Below are 17,713 nucleotides of genomic sequence, written 5' to 3'. Positions count from 1 at the left end.
TACTTGAACAACACAAGATTATTCTGCACCCACCAGAAAGTAGGAAGGAATGGAATAATGTTTTCCACAGAGCAGTGGAACTCAGGATGCAGCCCAGGGTGACCTACTCTGCAAATATCAGTTTAACTATAAATGAAAAAAGATGTTCAATAATAAAGAGGCATTTGAAACAGTTTTAGAAAACTAGAACTGAAGATACTATTTGTTTTTGAACAAATGCAGGAAGAATGAATAAATGCAATGGCCAAGGACAGCAAAAGCAACAGCAGAGAAACCAGTAAGATTTCTAAATGTATACAAGGAGACAAATGAAGGCAGAAGTCTGATGGGGGTAACTAGCAGTGAAGAAACAGACCTGGGGCTATTGTGAACAGAAACTGGTGGCACCATACCTACCTACAGGTGATTCAGTACTTTTTGTGGGATTACATAGAATATGGAAAAGTACATGAAAAAGAAAGAAGAAAGGAGATAGAGAGGAATGTGTGATGTGCCCAGGTCAAAACAAGGACTAGCAGCGAGGGGAATGTGATCCTTGCAGTCTTAGTAAGAGCAGAGCAAGCAATAGAAGAGTGAATGGGAAGAGAGGGGAGAAATTGAAAAAGGGGAGGGGGAAGGAAGGAGACCTTAGTTTGTTGGGGTGGAGGGGTTCACTGATGAATATTCCTATAGGGGAAGAGAGTTGGAGACAGTGTATTGGGAGTTGCCTGCCAGGGTGGAGACAATATACTGGTTATTGTCTGTGGGGATTTGGTACTTGAAAAGGCTAATTTTCTTGTCTCAGAAATGGGGGAGTTGGAGTAGGTAGAAATGAAGGAGAGCAGTTCTAGGCATAAGGGACAGACAAAAAAAAATGCTTAAAGCTGAGAAATGGAGAGTCTTCCTGGAACAACAAGGAGACAAGTCTCACTGAATTGAAGAATATGTGGCAGGGAATAAGGTGTAAGAAGATTTGGGAAGGTAGGGGAGAATGGAACTAGATGATGAAGTGTTTTGAATACCAAACATAGCTATTTGGTCCTGTAGGTGATAGAAAGCCACTGGAGTTTATTGAGTATGTATGAGAAGGGTGATATGATTGGACCTGTGTTTTAGGAAGATTACTTTGGAAGCTGAATGATGGTCTGGAATGGGGAAAGACTTGAGGCAGACAGAACCACCAGCAGGCTATTTAAGTAGTCTAAGCATGAGATGATGAGGGCTTGTATCAGGGTGATGGCAATATCAAAGAGCCAAGGGGAAGTATTTGAGGGATGTTGCTAAGGTGAAATTGACAGGCCTTGGTAACAGATTGGATTTGGGAGGGTGAGAGTCAAGTTTGGAGTCAAGGATGACATCTAGGGCCTGAGGGCCTGGAATGATGGTGTTGCTCTCTTTAGTAATACTGAAGTTACAGGAGTGGGAGGTTGGGGGAATATATGTAGAACTGTTTTGTACATGTTGAGTTTGAGTACTATTGGGCATCCAGTTTGATATATTTGAAAGGCACTTGATAAGAGATTGGAGGTCTCCAGAGAGGTTAGGGCTGGATAGGTAGATTTAAGAATCATTAGCATTGAGATAGTAATTAAATCTGTGGGAGCTAATGAGATCAAGTAAAGTAGTGTAGAGGGAGAATAGAAGATGGCCCAGGACAGAACCCTGTGGAACACCTAAGGTTGGAGGGCATTATCTGGAGGAGGTTAAAGGAAACTGAGCCTTGGCATGGTGAAATTAGTGATATGATAAGGGGGCCAGGACTTAAAAGAAGATGACAGTGTAAAAGTTGAGCTGGTTTATCAAGGGGTCAAAATGGGGGAAAGAGGAGAGAGTGGCCAGTATAAGGGGAGATAGCCTGGAATAGTACTGAGAGATTAGAGGTCATAGTGTGGACAAAAAGTAGGGTTTGGTAACGGAAGGCAGAGAGAGAGGTTGATAGTCAATATGTCAGATAAGGGAATTTTGGAATTCTTGTCCATAGGTGGTACATTATGGATAATGGCAAGGTCAAGGGTATGACCATCCCGCTGTGTGGCTGAGATGGGATGAAGGAGTGGGATATGGGAGGTGAATAGGCTGAGAAACTTGGTGCTTAAGATATTTGAAGAGACAATATGTATTTAGTATTGAGGGCAGGTGGGACAAATTGTGAACCAAGTATCGAACTTATTGAAGAAGGGAGGAGACCCACCTGGGGGGGGGGGGAGTCTGTAGACAATAATTACCAGGATTTTGTTTGAGAATTATAAATTTCATGAGCCTCAAAGGAAAAGAGGTTACTGAGTGATGGAGGTGGGGGCGGGGGGGTAGAACCTTGGAAGTGACAGTAAAGAGTAAGAAATATCCCAGCTTTCCCCTCTTGACCAGTTTGCTGAGGAGAATGAGTGAAGGTACATCAGTAGTAGAAAAGGTGGCCAGGCAGGATATGTCATCCAGGGGAATCCAGGTCTTGGTAGCAACTAATAGGAAGAAGTGTGAGAGAAAAAGATTTAGGGTAAAGGGAAGTTTGTTGCCTTTAGAAAAGACATTGCATGTGGCACAATGGAAGAGGTGAGTGGCATTTGGTTGGAATTTTTGGGTAGGAGGTTTGAGGGCATGGATAGAGGATGGGAATATATAGCACCTACTCTGTGCCAGGCACTGTTTTAAGCATTTTATAAATATTGATTTGATTCTCACAACATCCTTATGAGGTAGGTGTCTGAGACAAAGAGAGGTTAAGTGCCTTGCTCAGGATCACACAACTAGTAAATGTCTGAGGACAGATTTGAACTTAGGTCTTCCCTGCTCTAGGCACAGATCCCTATCCATTTACCATCGCAATCCCCATGAGAGATCAAATAAACAATCATAGAGTAGCTGATGAGGAATAGGGTTTTGATGATAACCTCCAGGTGTTCAGTATCACTGGGATGTCATTTGAGAATGTTCCAAACTTGGTCACATCCCAGTGATACTGAAATCCTGTAGGTCATCATCCAAACCCCATTTCCGGAACAGTGGCACCTTCCACTCAGTGATGGAGAGAAGGGCAGCATAAGATGGAAGGCACAAGAGGGAAGTTCCATTTCACTTCTTCAGAAGGCTGGAGATTAGGTTGGAGGGGAAGCAGTAAGAGAGACTTCTCTCTTTCTCTCAAGGGACAAGCACATCTGGAGATCAGAAGCCTGAGGGCAGGAGAGACACATTCAGAGACAGGAGATGAGGCTGGCAGCAGGATGCCTTGTGCTGGCATAGATGGAAATTACTCTTCCTACTCCCTCATAACTGTTTCTTAGCAGCAGGAAATGGAAAGGTGTACAGTTAGAGGAAGGTCTAGTTACTTTTTTTCCATGGAAGTCAGGAGAGCACAGAAGAACCTTGAAGTCTCTTGGTACAAGGGGAAATGGCTTTTGGGCCAGATGGCTTTGTGTCCTTTGCTGCCTCTCTAAGTATATTTGCAGCTGGAGATAAATGGAAAGTAAGTGCTTAGAGAAAGGTCTTCCTTTTCTTCTGAGGCTCTGAGGGTTGTTGTGAGGATCAAATAAGATAACATGCAAAGTTCTATGCAAACTGTAAGGTGCTATGTAAATGCTAAGTATTTTTTTTAGAGATTAGTCTTTTTGCTTAAATTTAAATTTATATCTATCTCTAGCTAACCTCTCTCTATTTGTAGTTAAAGGAAAGAAATCAGGTTGCTGGAAATGTTTGTTTTATAAAACAATCAGTTATGTATATTTTAGTATCTTTGGAGGCACCAGGAAGGCAATTTGGTGAAATGGCAGACCTTTTCTCCAGACTTCCCTCAGTCTTTGAATAGGTACATATACTAGTGGTATCAGCTGTTGTCTGTTGGCTTGAATATATAGAGGAAGTTTTTGTTCTTAATGCCTTTTTTATGATAAATTTATTGTGTCCAAACCTCTAACTTTTTTGGAATTTCTCACAAGATTTCAAATGTAATAGTAATATTTTTCAGACATCAGTATTTCTGTTAATGCTTATTTCGCAAGGGTTGTCTCCTAGTTGTAGCATAAGGATGTTGTTGCTTGGTTCTAAGGGAGGCAGAATAGACATCTCCAGCCTACCTCCACCCAATTTGTCTGGGGAAGACTTTAATTTCTGCCAGAAGGGTAAGAAGGAAATGGGGGCTTGCAGGTCTCTGCTCTCCTCAGAGAGAAGGAGCACTGGGTTAGGATTATGTCTATTTGCTTCCTTAAATATTACCAATTTCAGGGATGTGACATGACTGAAAACAACCGAACAACAATACCAGTTGGTCAACAAGTATTATGGCAGGTACTGTGCTAAGTGCTAGAGTTAGGTAGTTTTTCATCCTTTGTTTTTGAAGAGGACCAATGATATTACTGGGTGATGTCTTGACTTTTGTGTGAATTGGATTTAAGTGAGTCAGAATCACACAAAGTTGTCAGTCTCTTCTTGAGTTATAGAAGTCCTAAATAGAAGCAACAAGACAGTTCATGGCCTCACTGAGAGTACATTCTAATGGAGGAAGGTAGCATATAAATGGGCAGCTAAAAAATTGGAACAGGAAAGGGAAGGAAGTAGGGATATGGTGGCTAAGTCTGGACATGTGATCGTTATTGACTTCTTCCCAAAATGAAGTTTCGTGAAAGAACTTATTAGTGGGAGAAGGGACTTCCATGAGCTTAATGAAGAGACAGCAAAGCCATGGTGTTATACTTTAGAGAATCAAGGATGGCTAGACTTGGCCTTTTCCCCAATAATGGGGAAGCTAATATCTTATTAGGACCTCTGGAATGATTTAGTAGTAAGATAGATGCCTGCACACTAGAGAAATGATTTAGTTAAGAGTAAATATCCATTTACTATATTAGTCCAAATCTGGGCCATAGTTTTTCCCTAAGGCTGGCCTGTATTAAATCAGTGTTATTTTTATGGGTTTTTATTGATTAAAATTTTTTTTTTTTATTTTAGACTGTCTTTTCTGATCAATACAGTTAAAGAAAATCCTTGAATCAGTATAGAATAAGTTTCTGTAGAAGGCATTCCATGTCAAAAAATGTAAATTGAGTCTAGTTTTTCCAAGTTACATTCCTAACAGCCTATTATCCTGCTTTTTATAGAAATGATCAGAAACATTTAATATTTAAATTACCGGTTATATACACATTCAGTGCATAGTGTGAAAGCTTTCTAGGATTTATTTAAATTTAACAAGCCAGTGTAATAACTAATCACAATTTAATTTTATTTCATGTTGAGTAGACCTTCAATGGGAGGATCTACAAGAGACAACAATTGCACAGGATAGGAGGGCTTCGATAAATTGCAATTTACCCTGATTGAGGTAATACCCAAATATGAGATTATGGATCTTTTGAACTATTACAATATTTAAAGTATTTCACAGGAGAGGAAGTGTGGGACTGTGTCACAGGGGTGGGGAACCTGGGGCCTCAAGGCCACATGTGGCCCTCTAGGTCCTCAAGTATGACCCTTTAACTAAATCCAAACTTCACAGAACAAATCCCCTTAATAAGAAAAGAATTTGTTCTGTAAAACTTGGATGTTGTATCAGCAATGCCATATTCACAATGCCTATAGAGATTACAAATATGCTGATATAATTATCCATTAGAAAATACGTCATGTTTGCCATATGAGGAAATAAACTAGAAAATTTATTAAGATACCAAAAGACTGAGTCCCAAAACCAGAAAGTGAAAGCCATCAGAGTAGTTATGACATTGGCACAGGTAGACAAAGTAGAAAGCACCCACATTTTCAAGCCTTTAAAACAGAACAGGCTACCTCAGGCAAAGGTCCTCCTCTCCCCACTCACAGCAACCACCCAGCGTCCTGGAAGAGCGCTCCCAGCAGCTCCGGCCCCTGGCAGTCCTCAGCAAGAGTCCTTAGCAGAAAGTCCTTAGCAGTTCTAACTCAAAAAGGGCTTCGCGCTGCCACTGCCTCTGCTGCTGCCGCCGTCACCACCACCGCCAGCCACCGAAGGAAGGCTAGCTTGGCTTCCGCTTCCTCTTGCTCCGCCCCTTCCTGCTACGTCAGCAAGTCCAACGGGGCATGGAAGATCTTTAAATCCCATAACCCTTACAGATGTCAGTCAAAAGGCCAAATCCAAGGACTTCTCTAGAAGGCCACATGTGGCCTCGAGGCTGCAGGTTCCCCACCCCTGAACCATGAGATCAGACAGACCCCAATCCCTCCAAGCCCCAAGATGAAAAGGCATAGAAAGACTCCTTGGGAACAGGGGGACCAAGATCCTGAGGCCAAGAATCCAGAAGATTGTGGGATAGGGGTGTTACAGTGTTGAGGGCAGACTTCCCAAAGCATTGAGACATGTGGTATAATCTTTTTTTTTTTAAATTTATTTATTTTTAGTTTACAACATTCAGTTCCACAAGCTTTAGAGTTCTAAATTTTCTCCCCCTCCTTCCCTTGCCCCCTCCTCAAGATCCTATATCCATTCATATTAAACCTATTTTCACATTAGTCATGTTGTGTTGCAAAGAAGGATTATAAACAATGGAATGAACCACGAAAAAGAGGAAACAAACAAAACAAAAAAGAGGGAGAAAATAGTATGCTTCTTTCTGCATCCATAACTTTATCTAGATGTGGATAGCATTTTCCATCATGAGCCTTTTGGAGTTGTCTTGGATCCTTGCATTGCTGAGAAGAGCTAAGTCTGTCAAAGTTAGTCATCACACTGTGTGACTGTAAACTGTATACAATGTTCTCCTGATTCTGCTCCCCTCAGTCAGTATCAGTTCATATAAGTCTTTCCAGGTCTTTCTGAAGTCCACCTGCCCATCATTTCTTTTTTTCTTTTTTTTTTAATTAATTTGTTTGTTTCCTTTTAGTTTATAGGATTCAATTCCACAATTCCTTGAGTTTCATATTTTGTCCTGCTCATCATTTCTTATAGCACAATAATAGTATTCCATTACATTCATATACAAATAGTATAATCTTCTGTATTAAAAGTATAGCACCAGTGTTAAAATGATCAGCACATCATCAGCAATAAGTTATCTCAGCAACTACCAGTTTTCATCAGGTTTATTGTTAAACGTTTTGTGGGAGGGAAGCAGTGAATGAAAATGCCTTAGCTTTGGTATTTGGGGGATGGTTGGGCCAGGGGAGTGGTCTGTTTTACCTTTATGCCTACCTCTCAACCTCTCTGAAATAGCTTATGTTACTGCCTATTGTTTTTTTGCAGTGGGTGTGGCTGTCCTTCATGGAATGTGGTTTTGTTTATATTGCTTTTGCCTTCCATGTGCATGTTTTGTAGTTATACTGTTTTTGCCTTAAGTACATGCCTCGGGATTTGGGGGTTTTTAGTAGGTTTGTGGGGAGCCACTGTAGGTTGTGAGGAGTGATATATTTGAAGTGTTCTTCTTAGCCACATAAATTTGGTGGCAGTATGCAAGAAAAGCTGTAGAGGGGAAGAGGCAGGAGGTAGAAAAACCAATTAAAGTGCTTTTGCAGTATATCAGGTATACAGTAATAAGGGCTGGAATGGTAGCCATGAAAATGTAAAAAAAAAAAAAAAGGGAATGCAGAGAAGAATTAGAAGCAGAGACAAGATTTGGTGACAAATTCAATAAGGAAGTTTTCAAAAAAGACAAGTTTTGAGCATATATGGCGAGATTAATAATAGTAAAGAAAGTAAAAAAGTGAAAAAGCTGCTTTGGGAGGATAATTCATCAGTTTGATTTTAAACACTTTTAGAGTAGAGTTTAGAGTTTGAGATTCTAGTATGTCATCTAGATATAGATGACCACCAGTTAAGTGATTGGAAATAAAAGACTGAAGCTCAAGAAAAAAGTTGGGGAAAAGTTAGATTGGGAGTCACATAAAGCTGATATTTGTAAAATTGTATTTCTCAGTGTAATCTAATGTTTATGGAAGAAAATGAAGAATTTTTGTAATCTAATGGGTTTTTTGTGTAGCTTCTGAAAAATAAGACCTAGAGATTTTGAATACCCACATGATTGAATTTTCAAGAGACTAAATAAAGATACTCACTATACCCTTGCCTAGTAAATTCTGTGGGTATCTAGGAATCTGTAGCCCATAATTTTTACATTGATATCATTTAAAAAATTTTTATTTTAAAATAAAAACCTTTTTTGATGTCTTTTATTTTTATGGAACAATAATTTTACAGCATTCTGTTTCAGTTTTCTTATCATAGGTTTTTTCCATGTACGTTGTTGTCATTGTTTGCATTGTTTTCTTGGTTCTTATTTTACTTTTCTTCAGTTCATATGTCTTTCTGTATTTGTCATATGTTAATAACTTCTTAAAGACTACGTTTCATTACATTCATGTAGTACTACAGCTTGTTTTAACTATTCCCCAGTCAGTTGACATCAACTTGTTTTCAGTTCTTTGCTTCTACAAAAAGTCCTACTAGAAATATTTCGATATTTATAGGATCCTTCTTTTTATCATTGACCATCTTGGAGTATTACCTAGTAGCGAAATCTTAAGGTCACAAGATATGTACATTTTAGTCACTTTCTTTGAATAACTCCAAATTGCTTTCCAAAATTCATGGCTTCAGTGGTGGTACTTTAGTGTACTTACCTTTCCATACCCCATCCCACCGCTAACATTGACTAGTCCCATCTTTTGTTATTGGTGCTGTGATTTTTTTTTTTAGCTCTTTAGTTTTTGAGAGTTTTAAAAAACATCAATATAAAATGCCTTTTTGCTTTCAAAAGAGCACACTTTTATACTAGTCACTCCCCAGCCAGTTTTATCATCATCTGCTTAGGGAAATATAATTGACCCAAAGAAGAAAGATTTTTTTGGGAGAGAAGGGGACCTAAATTTAGCCAAGCTAATACTTAAATCTGTTATGATGTAATGAATTGATTATGTGTAACTTAAATGTATTTTATTTAACTCAGAGACACCTTATGTACTTGCTCTTTGTTGCATGTCTTTAACAATTTCTCAATAGAAATTCAAGATGTGTATCTAATGTGAGTTAGCATTTTTGTACATAGCACTAATACTAAATATTATTTTAAAGTTTATTTTTGCTTAGTACTGTAGTCTTTCATATTCATTTTTTTTTACTTTGTAGGAACAATCACTTTATTTTCTATTATGTTAAGCGGGATTATACTGAAGTCTAGTCTTATTTCGTTCTCTTCCTACCCTAATTGCTCTTGAACATTGCTATTAATAGAACTTTCCTAATCTATTGCTATGAATCTCATCCCTTCCCTGCTTAGAAATCTTTAGTAACTCTCCATTGCCTGCCTTTTAAACCACAAGCATATTACCATAACATTTAAGTCTATCCGCAGTCTGGTTGTAGCATAGCTTTCCCGGCTTATTTTACAGTTTCCAGGTTTACATTCTTATACTCTGTTTCAAGCATATTCTGCCACTCATCAGCCCTATTTCTTATAGTTCCAGACTGTGATCTCTCACACCTCCAGGGGATTTTCTCCTTTCCTCCAACTCAAACTGTTGAAATCCTTTCTTTCAAGGCCCAACTCAGGTGCCACAGTGATCCTTTCTCTGATTTCCTTAGTAGGAGATTATTTCCTCCTCATATTTTTCTATTCTAATTTGGGTTAGAGTTATTTATGTGCAACTTTATTCTTTCTATGAAATTATAATTTCCTTAACAGTAGCCAACATGTCTGACACCTGTATGTTGTTTTTTGTTCATACTGGATACTTAATACATGCTTGAGAATTTTTTTATAGTTTGGTATAGCCTGTAGTAGCTTGGTATGGGAATTTCCTAGTTAGTCAACTATTGCCCATTTGGTGAACTGGAAGTTAATCCTGGGCTTTCTTCATTTTAGAGCACTGGACCTAAGGTCAGGAAGACCTGAGTTGAAATCTTGCCCCAGATACTTACAATGAGACTTAGGCATGTGATATATATTATATATTTTACTTTACCTCTTGAACCCTCAGTTTCCTCATCTGTAAAATAGAGATAATAATAGCATCTACCTTCTGGAGTTGTTGTGAGGATGAAAGGAGATATTTGTTTAAAGCTCTTTGCAAACCTTAAAGTACTTTATACATGGTAGTGATGATGATGATGAAGAGTGTCCTATGGAATTTTCCCATTGGTATATATTATTTAGGACAGATAGTGTAGATGGGCTGTGAGACAGGTCTAGAGTTAAGGGAATAGGCTGGATTGCTTTTAAGAGACGAAGTTTTTACTGATCCCAAGCTTCCCATGAAAGCAAAAGCCCAACTTTTCGTTGCTAATGTTTTATTATTATTTCTTTGTGACACTGCAGCGTGTAACATTCACAACCTCTGAAGAACTAAAAATGAGCACCACACAGAAGGCATTGGACAGGGGGTACATATGATTGGTGTGAACAGATGCAGCATATATGCATCTACACATCAGTTAAAAGTTCCTTAACTAAAAGAGACTTTTTAAAAGAAATGCAAAACATTCAGTTTACCTCTTCTGTACAGTTAAGAACAAAGAATATAAAACTACTCCAAAAAGTGGAAAAAGCAAGCAGGCAATGTATTCTAGCTCTGTTATTCATTTAAAGGGGAAGAAAAAGTAATGAGAAAAGAATATAAGGGGAAGAAAGGATATGATAGAAGTTCAGAAAGGGATATAATAAGAAAGTAAGAAAGGGAATACAGTATTGTGGTACAAAAGGGGGTAATCAGAAGTAGTGAATAAATTATGAGATTAGTATACAAGTTGGAAAGCTCTAATTTCCCTTTGAAATTCCAATTAACTCAACAATTAACTACTGGCAGAGAATCTTTCGATAGGGTCAATAGCTGTTTAATAGAAAGATTTTTTAAAATGTCAAGTATTCCCCACCACCATTGACTATATTTGGGAATCTAATTTTTTAAATATGTAGCTTTTGTTTGTAATCATGTTGAGCAAATATAATTGGATAGTTTCTCTAATTTTGTAAAACAAAAAAAACAGATTGGTTAATTTTTGTAAAATTAATAATTTGTTAGTTAAATTGCCTCCTTATTTTTAGTTCTAGAACCAGTACAAAAACCACATGAAGGTCCTGGAGAAATGGGGAAACCAGTTGCCATTCCTAAAGAAGATCAAGAAAAGATGAAAGAGATGTTTAAAATCAATCAGTTCAACCTAATGGCAAGTGAAATGATTGCACTCAACAGAACTTTACCGGATGTCAGGTTAGAAGGGTAAGTACTTGTGTTTTACTTAATAATGTTATTAAATTTAAATGAAGAGCAATGTGTCCTGAATTTCCAGCACCTTAGCTGCTTAAAGTGTTTGATGAATTAAATCACTATATTACTAACTTAACTTTCAGACAGTCAGATTGGTATTAAGATGCCATCAGTTCTGAGCTTCAGAACTATGTTTTTCAGACACTGTAATATTCCTTCCAAAGTAAAAAGACCTGTTTGTCTTAAAAACAGGTTATAAAGCATTTTAATATTTCTGTGTCCTTACTAAGAAGCATGTATATGGTAGTAGTGTGTGGAAGGTCTAAGTATAAATGTTGAACACTAGTGCAAAGAGATCTGCGGTGTGATAGCAAGAAAGAGTTGTTACTGAATAAGAATTGGATCACTTTTCTAGCAGCAGCCCAGATAAAGACCCCATACTACCACCTGTAGCATTATTGGCTGTATCCAGAGAGTCATTTCAATGATAACAATTATGCCTGTCCTTTTTTGTTGTTACTGTTAAGTAGATTTCCATATATGATTCAACCCAGAAAGTCACCTTATTACAGATGGAGGGGTTTGGGCTGTTTGGGTTTAAGTTGGAGTCATTATGTAGTGGAATAGGTGTCGCATACAATTCTGATGGCTGGAGTCAAACAGTCATTATTATAGTTGAAACTAAGAGAGACCCTTTCTGTTCACCCTGTCTTTCCATATAAAGTCTTCCACAGATTCCTTGTCTCCTACAATGGTCCAGTCTTGATAAGGAAGGATTAGTCTGGATAAAACAAAATAATGTGCCTAGACTCTACTCTTCTTTCTGCTACCTTTTCCTCTACTCCTAGAGGTAAATTCAGTGGTCTTTTTTTTTAAGCAATTTCTTTTCTTATAACTTGAAAACACAGAATTTGTTATGATAGCAAATGGTCTGCTTGATAAATCAAAGTCTTTGTTTTAGAAGTAACCAATTTTCAAGCCTCTTAAAATGAGAAGATTTGGAGACATGGTTTGGTTTTGTTATGTAATGTTATGTTAGTGGGTTTTTTCCTTTTTTTAAAAAAAAAGTCATTGTGATTTCTTAGAGTGACAGCCCTCGATCCCCTCCCCCCATACCTTTTATAAATGTTCCTTTCCCTTGTTATAAGCAAATGCAATTAAACAAAGCAAGTCAACACATTGGCTAATGTGTCTGAAAATGTGTGCCTCGTTCTGCACCTGTTATTTCTCATCTTTGTCTTATAGATAAGAGGTATGCATTTATCAGAGTTCAGGAAGTCTTTTACTGTTGTTTTTTTTTTCCTTTTATTTATTGTGGTGATCCTATGAATGTTTTTTTCCTGGTTCTTCTTCCTTTGTTCCACATAAGTTCTTACAAATCTTAACAAGGTGTTTTTTTTCCAGAATTCTTCATATTTGTCATTTATTATGACACAATAATATTTCATTGCATTTCTGTACCCCGATTTGTTCAGTCATTTCCCAGTCAGTGGGCATTCACTTTACTTCCAGTTTGCTTTTACAAAAGTGTTGATGGAAATATTTTTGTTTACATATGATCTTCCCCTCTGTCTTTGATTTCCTTGGGGTATGTGCCTGGTTGTGTACCCTACCTAGATCAGAAGGCATTTGCAATTTAGTAACTTTTAGTATAATTCCAAATTATTTTCCAGAAAGGTTGAACTATTTCACAACTCCACCAGCAGTGCTTTAGAATGTCTTTCTCTTAGTCCCTTCCAACATTTATCATTTTAGTCTTTTATCATTCTTGCCAATCTAATGAATATGGGGTGAAATTTCAAGAGCTGTTTGAATTTGCATTTCTTTTGTTTGTGATTTGGAGGAATTTCTTTTCACATGGCTGCTAATATCTTGCATTGCTTTTTGAAAAATGTTTGTTCATAGCCTTTGAATCAGTCAACCAACAAGTATTTTTAATAGTATTTTATTTTTTTCCCAATCACATGTCAAGACAATTTATAGCATTCATTTTAATAAGATTTTTAGTTCCAAATTTTTCTTCCTCCCTCCTCTCCCCTTTTCTGAAAGTAGTATGCAATTTGATATAGGTTATACATGTACTTTCAAGTAAAATGTATTTCCATATTAGGCACAGTTGTGAAAAAAGAAGCATATCAGAAGGAAAAAAAACACAAAAAAGAATGAAATAGGGGCAGCTAGGTGAACAGAGCACTGACCCTGGAGTTAGTAGGACCTGAGTTCAAATTCAGCCTCAGACACTGGACGCACTTACTAGATATGTGACTTTGGGCAAGTCACTTAACCCCAACTGCCTTGCCTCCCCTCCCCCCCCCCCCAAAAAAAAAGAGAATAAAGTAAGTAAAAATATGCTTCAACCTGCATTCAGAGCCCATCAGTTCTTTATCTTTATCTGGATGTGGATAGCATTTTCCTTCATGAGTGTTTTGTATTTGTCTTGGATTAGTCAACAAGTATTTTTAAGTGTCTGCTATTTGCTAGGCACTTTGGACTTTTTACTCCCTGGGAATGGCTTTTGTTTTTGTTGATTTCTGTTGATTTCCTGTATATCTTAGATAACATAGAGATAATTCTTTGTAAAAAATTTTTCCCAGATAACTGCTTCTCTTCTAATTCTAGCTGCATTACTTTTGCTCAAGCAAAACGTTTCAATTTTATGTAATTGAAGTTACCCATTTCATTTTTACTAACCTGTAAAAAAACATTTAGCGAAGAACTCTTATCAATTGAGATATTTAGTTTTACGTCCCCCCCCCTTTTTTTTTACTTCCCTTCTTTCACACTCCCCAGATATTCATACCCACGGTTGTTTAGTTAAATGTTTCTGATATTAGCTTGGAATAGGGGAGAGGTATCAAAAGACCTAGCCTCCCACCCTTTCCCTCCCCTCTGCCCCCCAAATCATAGAAAAAGATGCTTTATGAGAAAAGTTCACATAGGCAACATGGACTTATGAAGATAAGCCATGCATTGAAACTGGGTAGATGGATGGGAATGTATTCCATCAAATACACTAATTAACACTATAGATAAATCCATAGAAACAATAAATCACTCTATATGCACTAAAAACTTGTTAGATACATTTCTTCATTGGTTTGTTATCTGTTAACAGCTTTTAATATAATACACTATAATATAATGGTACTGTCTGTGAAAGCAATTAACCAAGCTGGAATGAAACCAGAAGAGATTATTAGAATGGTGGTATTATTCCAGTCAATCATAGCAAAGTAGAAGAATGCTAGATTTGGTGTCTGAACACCTGAGTTCATATCCTAGCTATATTTCTTCTGTGACTTTGGGTAAGCTATTTAGCTTTTCTTGGCCTCAGTTTCCTCTTTAAAAATGAGATTGGATCACTTTCATGAACCTACATACATGTATTTAACTGGCTGTCATGTAGAAAGGGACTTAGATTGTCTTTCTTGTTTAAGGGTTCAGTATAAGGAAAATATTCCTAACATTTAAAGCTGTCTCAAAATTGAATGGAATTGCTACTGTCAGTCTTTAAGTAGAGGCCAGAATACCACTGTAGTAGGAGTATACTACTATTAATTAGCTTAATGTAAAAATAAAGTGGTATGTTTTCTTAATAGACACTTAAGTGCTCTTGGTCACTAGGTACCAAAGGGTCAATAAATAAGAAATAAAATACGTGGTCTTCAAGGGTAAGCAAAATATGAAACCTCATTCGACATTAATAAAGCAACCTGCAAACAAGTTGACTTATTGTATTATACTATATTAGTATTAACAGGATGATGACTCAGAGAAGAGTTAAGACACAAGTAGACTGTTTGCAGGGTTCGAAAGGGTAAAGGAAAAAGATAAAAATGGAAGGAACTTGAATTTACACAGAAGACTTTTTTTCAGATACTAGCTGAGGGCAGTTTTTGTATTTCTTAGACCCTTGAACAGGAATCTTATGTAGATCAAAGGACCTGAATAAGGACCTGGGAGCCCACTTCGGTACTTACAAGGATTTGTGATCTCCTTATGTGGGTAATCCTGCCAATTGTTTTTCAGCAACTCATCTGTGCTTTCTCATATTGTAAAACTCTTATCCATGACTTCCCATAAGCCTTCTACAGGGATTCTACCCAACATACATGTTGCCTTCCTCTGTGTCTTTACATTATATGACTTTAAGTCTATGAATTGTCAACCTGTTAATTATTGCTTTTGCAGTATGATTAGTATATTCTCCTTTTTCTGTTTAAATATTTCCTTGATATCTTTCATGTGGCTTTTTGCTCATAGTTTTCATTGTTGTTGCTATTTTGCAGCTTATTTATACCTTCCATATTCTCTATTGCCATTTGAGTGACTTATAAGCAGTAGTCTTAATGAAGCAATAAATTAAATGAAAATAATTGTTATATAATTATGTGACAAGAAGCTTCATGTCTATATATAATGAATACATTATTAAGAAAATAGAGTTGAGAGGTACTAGACTGGCAGGCACCAAATAAAGTTATAAAAAAAACATAACTGACAATATCTTAAACAGTGAATGACTAGTTACTTAAGTGAAAATCATTTCCAAATCACTTTTTGTATACAGTGGCTTGTTCAAGTAGAAATTGAAATTATCCCTAATTAAAGTAGCTCTAACTTGATTTTTCTAAATGGGAAGTAGATCAAGGAACAAATTCTGCCATAGAACGTGTTATGGAAGTTTAATCATGGTATAGCAGTCTACACAATGAGGATAAATAAAGCCTAGACACCACCTTAACTAGCAACATTGATAACGACATCCTCGCTACATTAAGTGAAATGGCTGTCATGGCCAATACTGGTTTAGATATAAAGTGATTTTCACAATTTTATGAGGAAGGGAGGTTCCAGATTATGAGTATAGCTTCATTAGAAACAGCAGACCTTATTTTGCAACAAGAAACAATGAAAGAAAAATGACTTTATAGAAAGCTTGGAATGAGATGAAACCCACTTAAAAGCCAGATCATCTCAACATATAATGATAAAACTGGGAAGAACAATAGAGGCCTCCCACTCCCACCCCCCTTCCCACCCAATGGAAAAGACTTGTTAACATTTCTATAATATCCACATCGGTTACAGTGGAGTTAAACCATCTGGACTCAATGCCATAGCCCCCAGTGTATTTCATGAGGCCGTAGAAATGACGATTAAAGAAAACAAATACAGAAGGAGTAGCTGCACCACACCAAGTATACACAAAAGGAGGTCTGTGCTGGAGGCAGAAAGCATTTTGAGAATATTGAGGTATCAAGTATCAACGTATTTGAAAGAGGGGAAAATAGTGAACAGGATATAAAACACACTCAGAAGGTATTTACCAATGTCACAAAAGATGCCAGTACAGAGTACAAATAAAATAGAGATTCCTTAAAAATGGAGTTTCCCCTGGTTCTCCTGTTCACACATGACTTTGGGCTGATTGCATTCAGGCCTTTGCAGAACAGTCTAAATAAGATTTACAATAACTCTGAAGTTCAATTTAATAATCTTTTTCCCAGTAAAAATACAAGTGAGTGAATACCGCCTTTTTGTTCAGACTCAGATGTGGAGTTGAATGGGTTATCCAAATATTGAACTAGTCTGTTAACATACACACACACACGCATACATACATACATTTTTAAATTTCTCTGCAGGTTCTACTCCTTCCTCTCCAGACTTTAAAAAATTAATTTTTTATTTTTACCCAATTACATGTAAAAGCAATTTTTTACATTCTTTTTTCCCTAAATTTTGAGTTCCAAATCGTCTCTCTCTTTGCCCCCTCATTGAGAAGGCAAGCAATTTGATATAAGTTATACAAATGCATATATTTTGGACAGTAAGCAGGACCCAGAATGTAATAGAATTTAAGGTTGCTTTTATTTTCCAGGAACAGTGTTGCAGATACTATCCAGCTATAAGACTTTTTATGTCTTCCCTTTTCCTGCCTACTTTTTTGACTTCTGCATTTTTGTTTAAGCATCTTGCAAGCTGCAGTCTTTCAAAACTATCCCCTTCAGCAATTTATAGATGTCTGTTTGAAACAATGCCCTCCTTATGAGACGGGTACCAGATTCTGACTTGCCCTTGGTTAGTTCTCCTGATTGTGCTGCCTAAAGCTGGGGGAAGCACAGGATTGGTTCTGCATCTTTATAAAAAGATAGAACCACTTTGTAGAAATGAAGTATCTTTTTCTCATAAAGAGATTTATAATATTTGTATTTGAGTTGGTGTCAAATAACTACACATTTCAAAATACAGGTTTGTCTACAAGATAACATCAGTGATGTGTAGAAACATATCCACTCTCTCATCAGTAAGATTGAAATGTTTTTGGAAAGAATGGAAGTAGGTCTTTAAGGGGAAAACAGAAATGGAAAAAAAAGCTCGAAGGCATAGGGAAATCCGAAGTTTATCTCATGAGGAAGACACAAGAATGAGACTTATCCAAGGGAGAGAGGTCACTGAATAAATCAAGAGTTGAATGTTGGAAATCTAACCGTTCCCTCTGTTAGAAATGAGGTTTTAACTGAGTTTTATGGAGGTGATGATCATAAATTTGGATTGCATGGTAGAGTGGAAA

The 17,713-nt window shown here is 37.0% G+C and overlaps 1 protein-coding gene across 4 annotated transcripts in view; it reads left to right on the top strand.

Moving 5' to 3' along the window:
- GALNT1 (polypeptide N-acetylgalactosaminyltransferase 1) overlaps nt 1–17,713 on the top strand; it is a 208,742-nt gene that overhangs the window by 95,172 nt on the left and 95,857 nt on the right. For all 4 annotated transcript variants that reach the window (XM_069075957.1, XM_069075954.1, XM_069075952.1 and 1 more), the window contains exon 3: nt 10,974–11,148. In XM_069075957.1, coding sequence (XP_068932058.1) covers nt 10,974–11,148 — 175 coding nt within the window. The remainder of the gene's footprint in view (nt 1–10,973; nt 11,149–17,713) is intronic.

This window comes from Petaurus breviceps, unplaced genomic scaffold (assembly GCF_028583685.1).
Source record: "Petaurus breviceps papuanus isolate PSGF00001 unplaced genomic scaffold, PetGlider_PUasm1.0 151, whole genome shotgun sequence".
In the NCBI taxonomy this organism is placed as follows: domain Eukaryota; kingdom Metazoa; phylum Chordata; class Mammalia; order Diprotodontia; family Petauridae; genus Petaurus; species Petaurus breviceps.
This window is presented reverse-complemented; position numbering and strand designations above follow the sequence as displayed.